The sequence below is a fragment of the Scylla paramamosain genome, chromosome 7 (assembly GCF_035594125.1).
Source record: "Scylla paramamosain isolate STU-SP2022 chromosome 7, ASM3559412v1, whole genome shotgun sequence".
Classification (NCBI taxonomy): Eukaryota; Metazoa; Arthropoda; class Malacostraca; order Decapoda; family Portunidae; genus Scylla; species Scylla paramamosain.
Window position 1 is genome coordinate 9,308,129 of NC_087157.1, and position 19,372 is coordinate 9,327,500.

Consider the following 19,372-nt stretch of genomic DNA (forward strand, 5'->3'; position numbering starts at 1 on the left):
GAGGATAAGTGTCTTGAAACCTCTCTTGAAAAAGTTTAAGTCATAGGAAGGAGGAAATACAGAAGCAGGGAGAGAGTTCCAGAGTTCAACAGAGAAAGAGATGAATGACTGAGAATACTGGTTAACTCTTGCTTTAAAGAGGTGGACAGAATAGGGATGAGAGAAAGAAGAAAGTCTTGTACAACGAGGCCGCAGGAGGAGGAGAGGCATGCAATGGTCCTCACACGAGTTTTGTAATAAAGTGAAGACCATTGATTGTCATCACCCTTTTTAAAATAAAGATAAATAGATATATGAATAAGAAACCAATCATCTTGCTTTCCTTAGTGGTTGATGGAAGTTCATTATAATGCCATTGATCCTCACACGTGTCTATAGCAAACTGAAGACCACTGTCTATCATCACTTTTGTAAAAAAAAAAAAAAAAAAAAAAGATAAACAAATATATAATAAATAAATAAATAAGTAAATAAATAAATAAATAAATAAATAAATATATATATATATATATATATATATATATATATATATATATATATATATATATATATATATATATATATATATATATATATATAATGATGAAAATTCAGTCACTGATCCTCTATAGCAAACTGAGGACTATTAATCATCACTCTTTGTAAAATATAAACAAATAAATAAATAAACAAGAAATCAATTATCTTGCGTTCCTTAATGTGTGTGTGTGTGTGTGTGTGTGTGTGTGTGTGTGTGTGTGTGTGTGTGTGTGTGTGTGGTTAGGAATTCATCGGGGAAGTGACAATTGATGCCAACAGACCTTCGCAATGGTCTGGTGGGTACGTTCAGTGGCTGCCAACACTCTGGACTGGTGGAGTGATGTGTGGCCTGACAATCTGTGACCACCTGGGGATGTTAATTAAGAGCGCCACCCTAAATCCTCGAACTGTCTAGAAGACTTTGCGTTCATTTTTGGAGAATGGTACCCTTCTGATATATCCATTTGTACCCTACGCACGATGGCTCTGGGGGCAAGAACTGGCAGCAGGTAAGGTACAGCACTAAAGGTAAAGTGAAGATATATTCCGTGTATCTGGTTTTTGAAGGATGTGAAGGTAAAAACGCTGATAACTCCAAGATTACGAGGTGACTAATAATTTTGTTAACTTTTCTTTCTTGCTTCTTTACCTCTTAGGATTTTAAGGAAGAGAAACTGACGAAAACTTTGAGAAAAGTTAGTACAAGACTGACAACACTCTTGAACAAATCCTAAACAAGACTAAAGTAAATCTTGAGCAAGGCGTGAAGAGATCTTGGTCAAAATCCGAAAGACACAAGATTTCACCAAAGTTGAACAGAGCTTGTACGATTCTGGACTAAAACTTAAGCAAAACTTGATCAAAGCTGTTACTAAACTTGAAAAAAAAAAAGTCTTGAACAAATCTTGAACAAAATTTGAAATTTTTAACATAACCACAACAAAAACTGAACAAATATTGAATGAAACATGAACGACACTCTTTTCAACAAAACCTGAACACACTTTAAAGACAGCTCGAATCAAATTACAATAAACCATGAATAAAAGAGCAAAATCTTAACAAAACTCAAACAGAACAAAAACAAAACCCTAACCAAGCCTAAACAAAGTCAACGAAACATCTGAGAATACGCTCCCTTAATACCTGTGCAAATCATAAGGAAAAAGCTTTATCTGGAATGTAGCGCTGTATAATGTGCGATGCCAGATCAAATCAAACCCAAACCTTCCTTTTCCACGACGAATGTTCAATGAAATATAGTAAACAGTGGTAGAAAGTGATGCATTCTACGCAAATCTTCTTGGCGATTAGAGCAAGGCCCTTTATATTAGACTGTCCTAGGTTAGGTTTGAGAGACAAGTTAGACACCATGATATCAAACAAGTACTTCAAAAACAGTGCAACATGAAACCAAACATAAAAGATACGATAAAAATAAATAAAAGACAGAATACATACTTGACCCAGTACTTTGAAATATGAATTAGATATGAGTAATTACGCAAGAACACACACACACACACACACACACACACACACACACACACACAAACTCGGAAACACATTATTATCATTTGCAGCAGCAGTAGTAGTAGTAGTAGTAGTGATAAGCAGTCCATAGCCGCGCTCTGCCAGCATTACCCACACATATTTTCTTTACATCATGTACTATTCACTATCATCACTCATCACTGACTTAGTTCTTCTCTTGTGTTGCAATACATCACTTTTGTTTATTCGGTATCAGTCAACATTTCTAGCAGTGCAATTGACTTCGTATTATATTCTCTCTATGAAGTACTTATAATTTCCCATCTTAGCTAAACAATGAGTGAATGTAGAGAAGTCAGTGACAGTTAGGTACGGCAGATGGGCCGAGTTGGTTGTCCAAAATGGTCCGGGTTGGTGGAAGAGATAATTCAGGATGGAACGAGTTGACAAAAGTGATAATTCAATATAGGGCGAGTTGGACCTTCACCTGCTGAGCCCCGGTGGTTTGCTCAAAAGCTCTATCCTCTTAAAACCTTTGCTAATGACTAAATAGTAAATAAAGCTGAAGATGTTTTACTTACCTATGAATGGTTGTCCTAGCTCTTCTTATAATGTGGTCCCATATCCAGTTTTACAGCCGTGAGCCAAGCAGTGCACCACATCAATGCCTTATGATGAGAAGTATTGGCACAAATTCAAAGTGACAGCGATCACGACTTTTCTGAGGTAGCTTGAGCAGGAAGTGTCGCTGCCCTTTGGTGGCCAAGCATCAGAAACAATTATAAAAACAGTACACACAATCATTCCTCACTTTTTTTTAGCATTGCAGGCCCAGTGAAGATTTGTTTAACTCAATAATAGTGATGATGGAAGTTGTGGGTGAGATTATTGTGATAGTGAAAGCTTTTAGTGATGGTAATAGTAGTGATAGAACACCACCATAATAGACTGTAAATATAAGATAAAGTAAGGTAATATAATACAAATATGAATTAATGCAAATTACTTCACATAGTCTGTGCATTATACCAGATACCTCTTACCTATTTTCAAATGGCACCAACTTATAGTAAGTTGCATTAGGATAGATTAGGATAGGAATAATAATAATAATAATAATAATAATAATAATAATAATAATAATAATAATAATAGTAATAATAATAATAATAATAATAATAATAATAATAATAATAATAATAATAATAATAATAATAATAATAATAATAATAATAATAATAATAATAATAACTAACACTGGAACTCTTGCTATGGTTAAAAGGACGTAAAGAAGGAAGAAATTCTCTAAAGGAGGGTGAGATATGAATAGACATTAAAAAAATAGTTCCGGCGAATAAAAGAAAAGAAAAATAAAGAAGTTGTCTGAAGAAGTTAAAGAGCGAGTAAAGAGATATAAAAAAAATAAAAAGTCCCGTTACAAAGGCGAAACTCCGTAGGGCGCCAATGAGCAAGGCATCGTCTGCGGTCATAACAATGTTGTCTTACGCAAGGAGGCCGTTTTCATGTCTCACTCAAAATGTGTTTGTGCTGAGAAACACGGTTGGAACTCACAGAAGCCATTGCCTTAAGAATCAGTGGCTGCAGCGGCCCTTCTCTACCGGCAAGAGTGGCTCCAGTAAGACGTATATGTGGAAGAGATATGGGAAGCTGCTCGGTGTGGGTTTCGGTGTCGGTGCCTTTGCAGGGGCTTACTACGCCTACGAGTTTTATAAGAAGATCAGCACTCCAGTGGCCAACCCCTCAGAGGGTGGAGAGTATATCCTTAAAGAGTCGCCACCAGAGTACGCCCCGGCAAGAACAGTAAGTGTGAGCTGAGGGAGGGACCCGGTTCAGTCCCAAATGTTTACGTAAGATCAATTGAAATGTTAACCCGTGAATGTATTCGTAATTTTGGAATTGTCTTTAACTGCTTTGAACTCTGAAAAGAAATATCTTTAACAGCCACGGATTTATTGGGTCTCTCTCTCTCTCTCTCTCTCTCTCTCTCTCTCTCTCTCTCTCTCTCTCTCTCTCTCTCTCTCTCTCTCTCTCTCTCTCTCTCTCTCTCTCTCATTAATTTTATGATGCAGAATCCTTGTTAAACTACTTTTGAAATTAAAACGCGCATGAAATTTTTTTGAGTTGAGAAGACACCAAAGTGTTCTAGAGTATTATCATAGAATCCATATATTGAATTGATTAGGTAAAGGTTTAACCCAGCTGTCCTGATTTTTCAGATTCATGTGCCAACAGACACCACTGGTTTGAAGATCACACTGTTTCAGTACCAGACATGCCCATTTTGCTGCAAAGTCAGAGCATACCTAGACTTTTATGGCTTCAACTATGATGTCATTGAGGTCAACTCTGTAACCCGCTCTCAGACTAAATGGACAGACTACAGAAAAGTTCCATTTCTCGTCATAAAGTTTCCAGATTCTGAAACCATTCTGGTAAGTTGAAAAGTGAATATTTATGTAATATCATTCATTTATCCATGTTGTTACATGTACCTATATTGTGACTGGTAACGTTTAGTATAGTAGTTACTACTTATATACCTGAGAGCAAATTATTTGTTACATGTGGTTCATAGAGATTTGTAACTCCCAGTACTATCAAAGCAATATCTGTTAAGTGCTTACACAACTACTGGTTTTAATTGTTCCTTTTATATATAAGAACATTTTTGAAAAGTACATCAGATATCTGCTTACAGTTCTATTTCATAAAGAGTACTTAAGAATTTCTCCTTTGCAACCTATGTTACCAATGCATGATTTCTCTCTTTCAATTTGATATTGTTTTCCTTTTTTTCCCTATTTTAAATGTTCTGTACTTTCCTTCATATATTCTCCTTCATTTTTCTTCTTTTTTTTTTTTTTTACTTTAAATAATATGCTCCCTAATTTCAGATGAGTATCTTTTATGCATGGCTGTTGTGATTTCCATATATTTTTTCTTTTCCTAATTATATCCTGTACCAAAAAGTATGCTATGTTGTATACTATATCTGGGTAAACACACACATGTGCACACACACACACACACACACCTTCATGTATTCTACAGGGACTATTTTCTCACTTAAGCAAACTGATTTTTTAGTAAACAATAATTACTAGCAACTGCAAGAAAACAATGCTTTATTTTTTCTGTAAAGTATTGGCCAAGTTCATCATATACATAGAGTTAAATGTGCAGCGAGGTGTGTGAATTTTGGGGCAGAAGGCTGGGACACCTAAAAGAATATATTGCTTTGGGGAAAAGTAAAAATGTCTTTTCTCCCTCAGCAACTGAAGGACAGCACCATGATTATATCTGTCCTGCAGTCTTATCTTCACAACAAGAATGAGAATATACAGAGTTTAGTCAAGTGTTATCCCACCATCAACTATACAGATGAAGAAGGAGAAAAGCGCATTGAGATAATGAACAAGTACTTCCTCATGTATGGACAGCATCCATCAGGACGCACAAAGGAGGATATTGTGTAAGCTGTGTCAGTTGTTAATCTTGTAACTTACATTGCAGAAGGAATTTAAAACATATTTATTCTTTACACAAAGTTAGCAAATCACATGCAATATAGGAGTCAATGGCTCTGTTTAACCTCACAGATACTTCATAGTTTCTTTTTGGCACCATTTTCCTTGGTAAGTTCTTTTAACAATGTGGTATGATGGTCTCTTCTCAATTTCTAGCTTTGGTGCCTAGTTTTTCTCTTACATCCAAGGCTATTCTCATGTATCATCCATCTCCATTCCATCTCCACTTTACACTCAAGATAGAACAAAATATTGCATTTCAACACTTCCATTACACAACTCCTTCATTCTTCTGTATCAAATAAGGCAAACCTTCCACACAAGTTTTGATTATTCTCACCATCCAGTCTCCTCACAGCTCAGATGTCTCAACAGTGATTCTTGCAGTGATTGAACTCCAGCAGTTACAAATACAGTTTCGTACTATCCAAGGTCTTTTCTTTGCTTCATGTTGCCTGTCTTTCCTCCCTTCATGTCCCTTAATGACCTTGAATTTTCCTTGCATATCAATACATGATGGAGGCAAGATATTTTAACTTATTTTTTGGTTAAATATTGTTCAGTCTTATTATATATTGTTTTTGTCTTGCAATTTTTACTTTATACACTTGATCACCAGTAGTTTCTCAGAAATTATTACTTCAGGCATTTTTGCTCCCATTAGTTTTCAGTCTTCGGCTCTCATATAAAAAGCTGATTTTTAAGGAGTTATTTTAAGAAGTCATTATGCAAACACTTATGTTGCCTTTCATCTTGCAGAGAGGAACGCAAATGGAGGAAGTGGGTTGATGATGTCCTAGTCCATGTACTGTCACCAAATGTTTACAGAACTCCATCTGAGGCCTTTCAAGCATTCCAGTGGTTTTCCAAGGTCAGCAACCTTTTTTTGAAGAAACATCCTTTACAGAACATAAGATCAATTTGTTACTCAGCCAGATGCTATATATGATGAGATAGGATAAGACAGGTTACACTTATTGTCATGTAGTATAACTATGATACAGTTTGGAATTCTTTATGTCTAAGAGACGATCAGGAGTATGAATACTGCAGGGCTGTCAAGATGAGATTTATAAAATGTGACTAGTTTCAGAAGCATGTTGACTTAGGTAATTAACTTAAGTGGCTGGTACTGCAATAACAATGTTGGGTTATCAGTTATCCGATAATTGTTTTCCTGCCTTATCAGTATCACCAATACTTCTGGTTCCAAATTAGTAATAATCAATAATTTTAGTTTTTTAAACATGAGCATGCTGAAGTTTTAAACTTTCAAAATGAATGTAGCTATTTTACTTAAAACTACTTTTCTTTAGTGAAGAGACAGGATAAACATTGAATTTGAAGTTTTTTCTAAGACTTTTTTAAGTTTTTAAGATAAAGATTTGGATTTATCAACTTTTTTATTTAAAATAGCAATATCATTATTGCTAGTATCAGAATTTTGAATTTATTGATTTATGGGTTATTGGGCGATAAATTCACCGCCAGTTATCGATTATCGGTTATCGCCAATAAGGTTATTGTTATCACCTTAACGATTATCAGATAATTTTTTCTTATCACACCCAGCTATGGTAATTAAGTCAACCAATCATCATATTTTCATGCTTAAAAATTATATTGAAACAAGGCGTGAATTCTTGAAGACCTCCCTGGATCAACATACTCGTATGATGATAACTAAATTTTTGGCAGTTAATTTTCATATAGGAATAAGACTATTTATTACTTATGTAATACCTTCATAGAGTGACTGCATAAGTTTCATTTTATTGTAAATGGCCAGTTACAGCATATTAAATCTTTCTTATGGTGGTGGTTGCACATGCATTTACTTGATGTAAAATTATTTATATGATTATTGTCTCAACACCCTGCAAGGCATGATGCTGAAGACTGACATTTGATCATGAATAAATAAAATAAAAAAAGGTACAAAATTGAATATCAGACATTATCTTATACTAGACTGATAATATTAACTTATTTCTTTCATTATATCAACTGGGTGGATTTGCCTGCTAAGTAATTTTGTTAGCCATAACCTGCTTCATGTTTGACATAAAGGTAACATGATGAACAAGACATGGATGGATGTGTCTTTATCTCTTTATTCTGTTGTTCATTTAATACAAAATTTAATTCTTGGTGTCCATTTTTTTATCTGGATGCTTCCTTACCTGTAATGTGAAACATTTAATGCTATTGTCTGTAATAAAAACAGCATATTCTCTAGTAGATATAATGCAGAAATAATGAACAAGTATTTGTGCTCTTTGTTGGATTCTCTTTTTTATCATATTATCATATTTCAAAGCAGGTTCAAAAAAGGAGTAAGGCTGTAGCATTACTCTTCTTGCACAGGTTGGCAACTGGGAACAGCTTTTTGCTACTTGGGAAAGACTGTTGGTTGTATACGTTGGAGCAGCTGCCATGTATATCATTGGCAAGAACTTGAAGAGAAGGTAAGCATGCTCTATTCAAACATTTTCTTTATATCAAAATTCTATAATTAACCCTACCAACTCAGTATTTTTTTTTTTTTTTTTTTTTTTTAGTACTATAAAGTCAGCCCATATTGACTTAACTAATGGAAAGTGATACTTATATTAATGATATGTTACTCCATCATCTCTTATCAGGAGATCCTCTGTCCACATTTTCAAATCTTTCTTATTAGTTTAAGCATTGTAATGGAATCATTTTCTCCTTCCAAAATCACCAGTTTGAGTTTGTTCTCTCTTTATAACTATAATAAGTACTTAAGACTTGGTACTGGTTTTATTGCAGTTCTTTTTATAAAGTAATTATGAGCATTCACAGGATAGTGGAATTGTTAATAGAAAAATGCTGAACATCCTTTCTTTTGCCATTTGTTGCTTTTCTGAACATCTCAGACTCAAAGAGTTTTTGTATAAACAGTAACACACATTCAAAGGTCTAGAAAAGCTCAGAGGCAAGCAATATGTGAAGTGTACAATTTGCTTGCCTTTTGGCATTAACATGTAAACTGTTAGATTCTTTATTTATTTTGCAGACATCAACTGCATGATGATGTACGAGAGTCATTTTATGAGGAAGTTAATGTCTGGCTGAAGGCTCTCAAGAAGAAAGGCACAAGGTTTATGGGGGGTGATGTTCCAAACTTATCAGATCTCAGTGTTTATGGTGTTCTGACAGCAGTAGAGGGCTGTGATGCATTTCAGGATGTTAAGAAAAATACAAAAATATCACAATGGTTTGAAAGCATGACAGAAGTTGTAAAACAGCATGGGGGTGCTACACTTGTCAGTGAGAGAGGCAGTTCTGCATGATTTTGAGCAGGTCATCTGTGGCTTAGGCGATAGGAGATATATTTGTTCATGCAATGTTTGCTTGCACATATTTCTCCTTTAATGATCAGGAAGATTCTAGTGTGAATAATATTTAAATTGTACATATGAATAGAACTTCTTGAATTATCATAGGATGCTATGATGAGTCTGTAAATCTGTTTTACCTTATTCAGGGCATTATTTGAAAGTGTGCATCAATGGTTTTTTACTAATTACAAGAATTCATACACATATTTTGTACCTCAAAATTGTCATTGATTGGTTGAAACTGAAATTAGATATTCACTTAAGATTTTGTTGTGGATGCAGTCAACAAGTGTGTATTTTTTATCACTGAATATGTAAATAAAATTTTAGATTGAACCATAAATTCAATACTGCTGTACCACTACACACACCTGTCCTTTTTTAAGTAGTTTTAAGTTCCCAAAAATCTCTTTCTATTAATACATCTTTTTTCAGCAGTCCTTCACTAGTTTACAGAAAATTTTGTCCCTTCATCAGTATGCCAGAGTTGGCCAAGGAAGTTGCCAAAAAAAAGTTCTTGGTCCTCAGTTTGTATTACAAAGCCTTAGTCAAGATTTTCTAAACTCTTACATTTGTCTAAGAGAAGAGAAGTCTTACAGTAATATAGCAAATACTGGCTTATAAGCTGTACTTGACCCACTGTTGATCACTGCTGCCTAGATGAATAGATGAATTATGTTCTGGAACATGTCATGTGCAAAAAATTTTAATGCTTTCCAAAGCCCATCTAACTGCAACTTACATTCTGATAATCTATATTTACATTCAGGTAAACCTAACCTACTTTCCTATGAGCCTTTTTGTGTAGGTGGACCAGCTTCCATCACACATGAAATAATTGATACTACTAGACACCCTGGCATAAGATGAAAATGCTGTATCATAAAGTGAACCATTGTTATTAGGGATTCAACTTTAATGATTCATTCAAATATAGATCTATATCATGTCTTTTCTTTTAAAATCAATTACGCATTTTGAAATAAGCAAATATGTGTTCATTGAGGATCTGCTTATGAAAAGGTTTAATTCAAATGAGATGTAAATCAGTTTTATTTAAAATACTTTTTTCTTTTCTACTTTTCATATAATCTTATTGTCCTTCTGAAAGCTTTCCATTATTTCCAGCAACTGTGCTCAAACTATTAATCTGGAGCACTTGGGATGTACAGTAAAATCCCTCTTATCCGGCATCAACAGGACCGCCGACATGCCGGATACTTGAATAGAAGTGAAATTATGTCCTTCTGATCTTTTCAAGCTGAACCACTCGTATAACACTTTGTCCATCATTTCACCACGATGATACTGCAGTGTGTGACGATTTTCCGCTGCCTTTGGGGTGTCAGTGGCTTTCATGTAATCCCGTAACTTTTTCATTTGGGATTTAATGTCATAAATAGTTGATGAGCCCACACCATATTCCGCCATTAGTTGCTGTCTGCTTTCACCTCTCTCTAATCATCGACAAATGTCTACCTTCTGCTTAAGTGTAAGCACAACACGCTTCCTCTTTTCTACAACTTTAGGCATGATGAAGGCGTCAGGCGATAAACAGTGCACACGCGGGACTGAGTCACTGAGTAAACACAATGCAGTGGGCCGCGGGTGGCACGAAGCAGTGAGCTCTGGTGGTGAGGGGACAAAGTATGCCTCGCGCGGGAATTTTAGTCAATTTTATGAGTACACATTGATTTTTTTATTGATTTTAAGGCTCGGGGAAAAATGTGCCGGATACTTGAAGCTGCCAGATACTCGAATGCCGGATGAGAGGGATTTTACTGTATCTGTTTCTTCAGTTTTGTCATGTCCCTTCAGAAAATTCATTTTTGCCATCAGTATAGTAATATCTTTTATTCTGTTAAAGAATTTTCACAAATTTACTTTAAGACTTTATTATGGATTTAATTACATACTGTACACAAAAATGTTTTCACTAAAACAGGGACATGAATCAGAAGTAATAGACTCACCTCAATACAGACAAGATACTTTTGACATGAAAATGTTGCTGAAAACAAAGTTTGCTGAATTCTACTTAGGAGATCAAGAAAAGTTTACCAAGTGCCAGTCATGAAGTAGGTTGGTACTTGGTTGGGCATAATGGTGTCTTAATAGTAGCTGGCTTTTCTGAAAGGTTGACACCATCTGTGTCTTCATATGGATGAGTAGTGGTGCAGTATGGAAGGGATATTTTAGTTACCAGGGCCACAAGGAGGGGAGGCAGTGTTAAGAGTGAGACAGCCATAGCTATCACCACTATCAACTCCCCCAGTGGTGACCAGCCCTCCAATACCACCTAGAGATTAAAAGATTTTATATTGAGCATGGTCTATGGAAATAAAAGACTTATTCATGTCAATTAAAACCAAGATCCCAAAATTTAGAAGAAATTAAGATTGGAACATCAAGAGAAAAGCATCATGCAAAAAGAAATGTATAAATATTGTGAAACTGTACTGGATGGGCACTAGCAACAGTTGTTCATGTAGTTTGTAATATTTTTAACATACATCATATTACATGGAGAGAAAACAGTGGTATTGGTGATGGGAGTGAAGAGTGTGCTTCTAGTCACCTTGATTATCGAGATGGCCAGACCAGTATTCTGAATTCCACTCTCTATGGCTATGGTCATCACTTCTTGCCATGGGCGCCTGCACACCAGACCTGCTGCCGCACCAAACCCAAAACCAGCCCAGGGCAATGCCATTCCTGCCACTGCCACCTGGGATATGTGCCTTGTGTTAGGATCTTTATGTATAAAATTATAATAAAACAAATTATAATCATTGAATATGTAAGTGAAAATTGCAGTGTTTTTTTTTTTTTTTTTTTTTTTTTTTTTTTTTTTTTTTTTTTTTTTTTTTTTTAGAATAATGACATTCTAGTAAAGAATGTATTACCTTCCATGTAAAGAGTTCAAATATGTAAAGGTTAGTGACAACACTAAGAGTTGTTGCAAATAGTACAAAGAAGACCACTGCTGGGGTGAGGAGAGACCTGAGGATGTTGGCAACTCGAGGCAGAAGATGACTGATGGAGATGCCCACAGCACAGGGCAGTACAATCCCAAACATCAGACCAGCCATTTCTCCATAGGGCAAGAGTTTAATGCCACCTGCATAATTATGGTGAATATCTTGTTTTTGCCATTCTCTCCAATGTTCCTTTAAAATGCAATGTAACAAATGCAAGTGCCATGCATACTAGCTCTAACTTTTTCAAGCTTTATTTGTTATTATCATAAGTGATTCAGTTTAGGATAATATAAATGTATTTTGACTGCCTGTCACTTACTTTGAAAGATGGTGTCACCCAGCAAGTAAAACCAGAGTGGCAGAGCAATAAAGGCAACCACCATTGAGGTGAATGTCATGGTAACTGAGACATGCAGTGTACCATTCAGCAAGTGTGTCCAGGTGTTGGAGCCACCACCACCTGGGCAGCTCCCCACAATTAACATTCCAAACCACAGTGCAGGTTGTTCCCGGAATAAAGTGTAACCAATCCCATAAGATACCTATTGAACAAACACAACATTGGAATAGGGAGTCAGCAGCATCGTCTTCATTAACAGTAACTACATGTTGAATTGATTTTATATCAACATCAAAATGTGGTAATATGAAAGGACCAATTTTGCATTATATAGCTTACATTATTTATTGCTCTACCTTTATTTAGAATCACTGACCATTGGCATAAGTAAGTACTGCAAGAATAATCCAATTACAGGTGCAAAGGGTTTTCTCAGGGTATCAATAACACCAGCGGTGTCGAGAGTGCAGCCCATGTTGATGTAGACAACAGTGATGACAGCCAGCAGGCACCGAGAGAAGATTTTCTCCAGGAAGCTGTGGATCCTCTGCACCTGAGGTAAGGAGACAGGTGTGAGAAAGAGAACATTCATTGAGCAGCAGCAATGTATGCAATGCCTATTTCATCGTATTCATCTTGTACACATGTTTAGCTTACATAAAGTAATAATAGACTTTCTGAAGCTATTAATAAAAATTGATAAAAGTTTGGTGAATGTGAATGGAAAAATAAAGTATCTACTGAAGTTGCTATTATTGCTACTGCTGCTGTAGATGAAGGAAGACAGCAACAGTAGTAATTATATTAGTAGATTTATATAAATATAGAAGCAACAGCAACACATTTAACAGGTGTTTGTTTAAGTTTAACCATGTGTCACCTTGATGGTGTAAGGCCTGCTTGTAAGTAAAGTTCCTCCTTGACCTGTTACCAGGCTGATGGTGATGTTGGTGAAGCCCAGAAGGGTTCCAATGAGGTTAAAGGTGCCCATTACTTTAGGTTCTGTGGTGAAGTTCATGCTGATCTTTGCTTTGACCACTGGTGGCACCACCATCACATGGCTTATTCCATCTGGGCTGTGCTCCTGTCAAGGGCATGCATTGGTAATGATACTATTACCTCATATTACCATCTCTCTAACTGGTTCCATATGCCAATAGGTCCCAACAAGTGCACCCACTCCCACTCCCAAGGGTTGACAAGACCTCATCATTTTCATGCATTCACCACTGTCACTCCCCATTCACCTTTATCATGCACCTCTGGCAGGCTGTGTGGGATTGTCAGACTAGTATATTAGATAGATTAACCATCTCTACTATAATCATCACCATCACCTTTACAATGAACCTAAGTGACTCTCAGGGAAGTAAGTGTTCCACTTTGTTCACTTTTGTGTTAAGAAAAGAGGCAGGCAACATGACTAGTTTATTTGTGTAAACATGTAAATTTATTGTAATCATCTATCATTAGCATATAATCCAAAGCAGGAAATTATTTTCATTTTGTGATGTGAAACTATGATATCTGTATGGACTGAAAGGCAGATAGGATCTTCATTTTCTTGATTCTGTATTAGTTACCCAGGTGCTGAATAAGCTAAACTGGTGCTATATGACTGGGCTTGGAACACAAAAAAGGTGCACCTTTCTTAAAAAAAAAAAAAAAAAAAAAAAAAAAATTATATTATTATTATTATTATTATTATTATTATTATTATTATTATTATTATTATTATTATTATTATCATTGTTGTTGTTATTACCATTACTATTGTCATTATTGTCATATTTACTATTATTATTATTATTATTATTATTATTATTATTATTATTATTATTATTATGATTATCAATATTATTATTATCATTTTTATTGTTATTATCATCCTTGTTGATTCTGCTGATTCTCCTGAAGTTGTAGTTTCATTATTATTATTATTATTATTATTAGTAGTAGTAGTAGTAGTAGTAGTAGTAGTAGTAGTAGTAGTAGTAGTATCATTATTATTATTATTATTATTATTATTATTATTATTATTATTATTATTATTATTATTATTATTATTATTATCATCATCATCATCATTATTATTATTATCATTATAATTATAATATAGTAGAAGTTGCATCATCTTTATCATGAACATGATCATTGCTATTTATAGCAGCGAATGTTCATTTGACTGCTAGTACCCAGCCAGCAATGGAGGAGTGAAGAGTGTCACAAGTAATGAGTTTTTGTTAGTGCGGCAAGACATTATTGCGTCAGGATAAAGAAAACAAAAACTGTTCTTTATCATACTGAAGTGACTTAGATTTTCACGCGCATCCACTTCATGTTAGCCTGTATGATTATGAAGTTACACTTTAAATTACTGTAATGGATCACAAGACTGTCTCGGTCTGGTCGTGCTTGTTATTAAAGCGCCAGACAGGTGGGCGGTATGAGTGTGCTCCTATTTTTCCTTCTTCACTGGTATATAACTCCTGTATTGAGTCACCTCTGCCTCACGACGCACCCTGCACACCCACACAAAACAACATCTACAGCAGCTTCATCCTGGCTGGGCTGGGCGAACCTCTTCATGCTAGCCCTTGTTTACTTGTAGCGCGTATAGCAGCGAAAAGGGACAGGGTGTGACCTATTAGGTTGTGACCACGTTGTCCCGATGACATACTTCCCAGTTGTATACTGGTTCGTCAAGCGTACTCGTGAGCAACCCCCGTCACTTCGGGGTTAGGTCAGATCAGGTCAGGGTAAGTATTAAGAGTAATTTTTAGAAAATGCTATGGTTAGTTTTAGAGCTACAGCCGAGCGTCATCCCAGGCAGGCAAACAGATCAGTATACTGTCGGGAAAAATGCATCCCGCTGTGTGGCGTGTGACTGGTCTATACTATAGGGATAGTGCACTTTTTGGTCTTCTAGTGACTTCTTTCAAATCCATCCTCTCTAAGTCTATCCCAAACTTTTTCAGTCTATCCCGGCCACTCCCAATCTATCCTAGCCACTCCCAGTTTATCCCAGCCTCTCCCAATCTATCCCAATCTCTTCTAGTGATTATCCCAGTCTCTTCCAGTCTATCCCAACCCCTCGAAGTCTACCTAGGTCTCTCCCAGTCTGTTCAAGTCTATTCGAGCCTCTTCCAGTCTATCCCAGCCTCTTCCAGTTTCTCCCGGTTTCTTCCAGTCTATCCCGGTCTCTCCCAGTTTATCCCAGCTTCTCCCAGTCTATTCCAGCCTCTCCCAGTCTATCCTAGCCTTTTCCAGTCTTTCCCTGTCTCTCAGCCTTTCCCGGTCTCTCCCAGTCTTTACCAGCCTCTTTCAGTCTTTCCCTGTCTCTCCCAGTCTATCCCGGTTTCTCACGCGGCATCAGTTAATAGACCGTAGGTGAATAACACACACACACACACACACACACACACACACACACCTTGATAGTTATATATACAAGAAAAAAAAATACATGTGCTTTGATTTCCGAATCTACCGGTAGAGGTTACTAACTTAATTATTTCCTCACATCAGACCACAAACATTTTCTCAACTGTAAGTTACGCGGCTCGTATTCTTAAACGTTTTATTTTTCTCTCCATGACAACTTCAAAAGGCACAAATTAACTCGTCGGTTTCTTATGATTTATTTTTATCATTATTATTATTTTTACTTTTTTTTTATCATTGATGCAGAATTATTTTTAATACTATCGTTATAATAATGAGAAGCGCTGATAGAAACCCATAAAACTTGTAGTGGATTAAAGTATGGTCGATCCAACACGAAGCCTCGTTTAAGTGTAACATTTCCGTTATTCACGTAAGCCACAAGTGTTGGCAGACCTCAGCAGATGAGGTGGTGAAAATGTTAATAATTAGAACCTAATATCACAGCTGCAAACGTGATATTTATACCAAGAAATTTTATTGTAATATTTTTTATCGTATTTTTTTTTTTTTTTTTTTTTTTTTTTTTTTTTTTTACTGGCCTGGTCAGTTTTTGAATGAAGATTGAATCTTAGTGATCAATTTTTACTGTTATGAAAATAAATACAGGTCCACTTACTTCTATCAGAAAATATGTGTTGGTGTGAGGAGGCGGAAGGTTAGCGATGAAAATGATGGAGACAGATTTTCCTTCTGTTATGCTTATGTCCATCACTTGCGTATGATTGACGTACAGATTGATGGGTTCCTCTTCTGCCATGTTTATATCCGTCACAAATTCCTTTTCCACAGTACTTACGTCCGTCACTCGTGTCTGCTTGATGTGCAGGCTGATGTGTAGAGTACCCGGGGCCTTAGCAGCCACGGCCACCACCACCGCCGCTGTCATGGTCACTCTCATCCAGTATTCTCTCGTGACGTCCATTGCGGTTGATGATTCCTCCAGGGTAAAGAAAGACAGTTACAACTAATGTGTAAAAGAAAGATGGAAAGTTACAAGTAATGTACAAAAATGTTATATCTAATGAGATAATTTTTCGTGTCAATTATTGCTGTGGATAATATTTTAATCTTCGGGATAATAGTTCCTGCCATTTTCACCATATGTATGATTGGTAGTACTTAATGTCTTTCAGTGTTATTCGGTGGCGTTGTGCGTACTACATTTTAGATTGTTATATAGTATTAATGATGAGAAATTGATGACTGAGTGAAGCATTGCTAATCAAACAGGTACTCTCTTTGTGGCTTTAGATGCGCCTGTGTCACTTTGTGTGGGTTCTATTGAAATAACATTAGCGTTTCCATCCTAGGGGTAGTTTAGGTGAAGTTAGGTTTATATAAGTTCAGTTCATTCATTTCACTGCTTATCTGCTAACTGCGTATATCACGTTTTTGAGAAAGCATCATATTTATGCCCAGAAACGTTACTTTATATCAGAGAGAGAGAGAGAGAGAGAGAGAGAGAGAGAGAGAGAGAGAGAGAGAGAGGTGAGGTGGGGGAGGGTCTGGAAATTAGGCACTCTACCAGGATGTCAAGTCTTGAGGGAAATGACAAGTGACCATGAAAGCTCGGGTTGAGTGTGTTTCTTGCATAACACAACGGCGTTGTTACTCTACTCTTGTGTACGATTTTCTTAAGTGACACTAATGACAAGCCACGAGAAAGTAATGAGTCAGAAAATAGATCATGTCAAAGCTTTTTTTTTTTTCTCTCCCGTCAACAGTCACCACAATGCCTACACTGAACCTTTTCCAAATAAAAAAGACACCTCACTACAGCCCGTTAAAAAGTAGATAAAATATGACTGGAACGTTTGAGAATGCGGCTCCCTGTTTGCTTTCAATCCTAAACCTTAGTCTCTGATGTACTCTTAATACGGTCTCTCACTGATCCACTACGGGCCACACTCACTCTTGAACTAACCGCCATCACCATCGCCGCTACCATTGCAAGTACGATACGCCGCGCCTACGGAAACGATGTAAGCATCACAAATTGTTAAATGTTACATTTCAACCTTTTATATATATATATATATATATATATATATATATATATATATATATATATATATATATATATATATATATATATATATATATATATATATATATGTATGTATGTATGTATGTATGTATGTATATATATATATATATATATATATATATATATATATATATATATATATATATATATATATATATATATATATATATATATATATATATATATATATATATATATATATATATATATATATATATATATATATATATATATATATATATATATATATATATATATATATATATATATATATATATATATATATATATATATAATTTTTCCTAGCACCCGTGTAACTCAAAAGAACACTAGATGACTCCAGTGTGTACACATGCACAGCAGGTAATCTTGTATGGATTAAACAAGTGAGTGCATTGTGGCGGTGAGAAAACGCAGGCTAAAGCAAAATGCTCTTCCCGACCTGCGTGTTCCCTGATACACGTGCAGGAGTAAATACATGACCAGTTGTCCCATCATTACTTGTCTGTTCGCTCTGAGGTAGATTCCCTGACGAAACGTTAAAGAAATAAAGATCTGTTCCATCCTCTGTTTTCTCACCATCACAGTCCATTCACGCCAGATTATATTTTGCATGACTGGAAAATGGTCTTGTCTCTTCGTGTGCTTATCTACTTCGTGTTTTGGGGCGTAGACCGTACTGTTTTCTTTTTTTTTTTTTTTCCCATATTGAGATTTTGTTATTCAGCAACTCTAGTCTCGGTTCTTGATACTTACCGTTTAGCCTTTTAGGTTAGTTACAAATGCCTTACTTCTATTACTTTTAACATGCTGTATTAGAACTCACTGGGGTTTCCAAGAGTATTTTCATGATTTCACTGGTAATGTAACAAGGATTTTGCATCATCAGCGAAAAAAAAAAAAAATTGAGGATCTGAATAATTATATTTGAGGCTACTGAAAAGAGACCTATTGAAAGAACTCCTTCAAAATATGTACGGGTCGAGGTTAGTCACTACACTAGAGGCCAGTTATCAGTAGGGAAGTGACCACGGTGGGGATTATATAAGTCGAATATAGCTAAGTGTTTTAGGTTGGATACACCATCATTAGCATATCGTTTTAAGTAGATGTAACATCCCGCTGATGACTTACTTACACGTACATCCAAGTTCTTAAGGCATTTACTGATATGAGCCAGTATTATAAAAAGCTTTGTTCTCTCTCTTGGGGACTATTTTGGTCTGGTTTTCATGGATCTCTCTCTCTCTCTCTCTCTCTCTCTCTCTCTCTCTCTCTCTCTCTCTCTCTCTCTCTCTCTCTCTCTCTCTCTCTCTCTCTCTCTCTCTCTCAAAATACCTACTCATCTATCACCAGTCATGAAAACACTTTTGAAAACCCTCAATGGACTTCAGTATATCTTGGTAAGAGTAGCAGATTAAGGAAGCGACGAAGTGTTTAAATAGTGCGGGATACTATACCTCCTCCAAGCACATGTTTGATACGATATGTGGGTGCGGTGAATGGAGTGTTGGTGCATGTATGACCTTACTGTCTGTGCATTGACTTCAATAATGTAAAAGTGGTTATGCTTTCTCAGTGTCGTAATTTCCGTAACATTCTCTTCACCTCTTCATAATTGTTGAGTATAC

General features: G+C 35.9%; 2 protein-coding genes across 3 annotated transcripts; one reads left to right on the forward strand and one right to left on the reverse strand.

The window, feature by feature from the left end:
* The first annotated feature begins 3,424 nt into the window (after positions 1-3,424).
* LOC135102022 (prostaglandin E synthase 2-like) lies at positions 3,425-9,269 on the forward strand. Its single transcript, XM_064006640.1, has 6 exons — positions 3,425-3,834; positions 4,251-4,466; positions 5,307-5,506; positions 6,321-6,432; positions 7,929-8,029; positions 8,602-9,269. Exons 1-6 carry the CDS (start codon positions 3,478-3,480, stop codon positions 8,876-8,878), a joined length of 1,263 nt encoding a protein of 420 aa, XP_063862710.1. The 5' UTR covers positions 3,425-3,477; the 3' UTR covers positions 8,879-9,269.
* A 1,539-nt stretch (positions 9,270-10,808) lies between these two features.
* Positions 10,809-17,657, reverse strand: LOC135102021 (sodium/bile acid cotransporter 5-like). Of its 2 annotated transcripts, none has more exons than XM_064006637.1 (8): positions 17,547-17,657; positions 16,311-16,631; positions 13,128-13,331; positions 12,624-12,800; positions 12,227-12,449; positions 11,833-12,047; positions 11,505-11,654; positions 10,809-11,225 (listed from the first exon to the last, which is right to left on the reverse strand). In XM_064006637.1, exons 1-8 carry the CDS (start codon positions 17,640-17,642, stop codon positions 10,998-11,000), a joined length of 1,614 nt encoding a protein of 537 aa, XP_063862707.1. In that variant the 5' UTR covers positions 17,643-17,657; the 3' UTR covers positions 10,809-10,997. The 2 variants fall into 2 exon arrangements, with proteins under 2 accessions (XP_063862707.1, XP_063862709.1); XM_064006639.1 differs by having other exon boundaries at positions 17,507-17,642.
* Positions 17,658-19,372: the final 1,715 nt, after the last annotated feature.

Coding starts and splice junctions, on each gene's coding strand:
- LOC135102022 (XM_064006640.1), top strand. CDS start 3,478: ATGAGCAAGGCATCGTCTGCGGTCATAACAATGTTGTCTTACGCAAGG. Junction 4,467..5,306: donor CAGATTCTGAAACCATTCTG/GTAAGTTGAAAA, acceptor TTTCTCCCTCAG/CAACTGAAGGACAGCACCAT. Junction 8,030..8,601: donor GGCAAGAACTTGAAGAGAAG/GTAAGCATGCTC, acceptor TTTATTTTGCAG/ACATCAACTGCATGATGATG.
- LOC135102021 (XM_064006637.1), bottom strand. CDS start 17,642: ATGGTAGCGGCGATGGTGATGGCGGTTAGTTCAAGAGTGAGTGTGGCC. Junction 13,332..16,310: donor ACACATATTTTCTGATAGAA/GTAAGTGGACCT, acceptor TGCCCTTGACAG/GAGCACAGCCCAGATGGAAT. Junction 12,801..13,127: donor GCAGGCCTTACACCATCAAG/GTGACACATGGT, acceptor TCCTTACCTCAG/GTGCAGAGGATCCACAGCTT.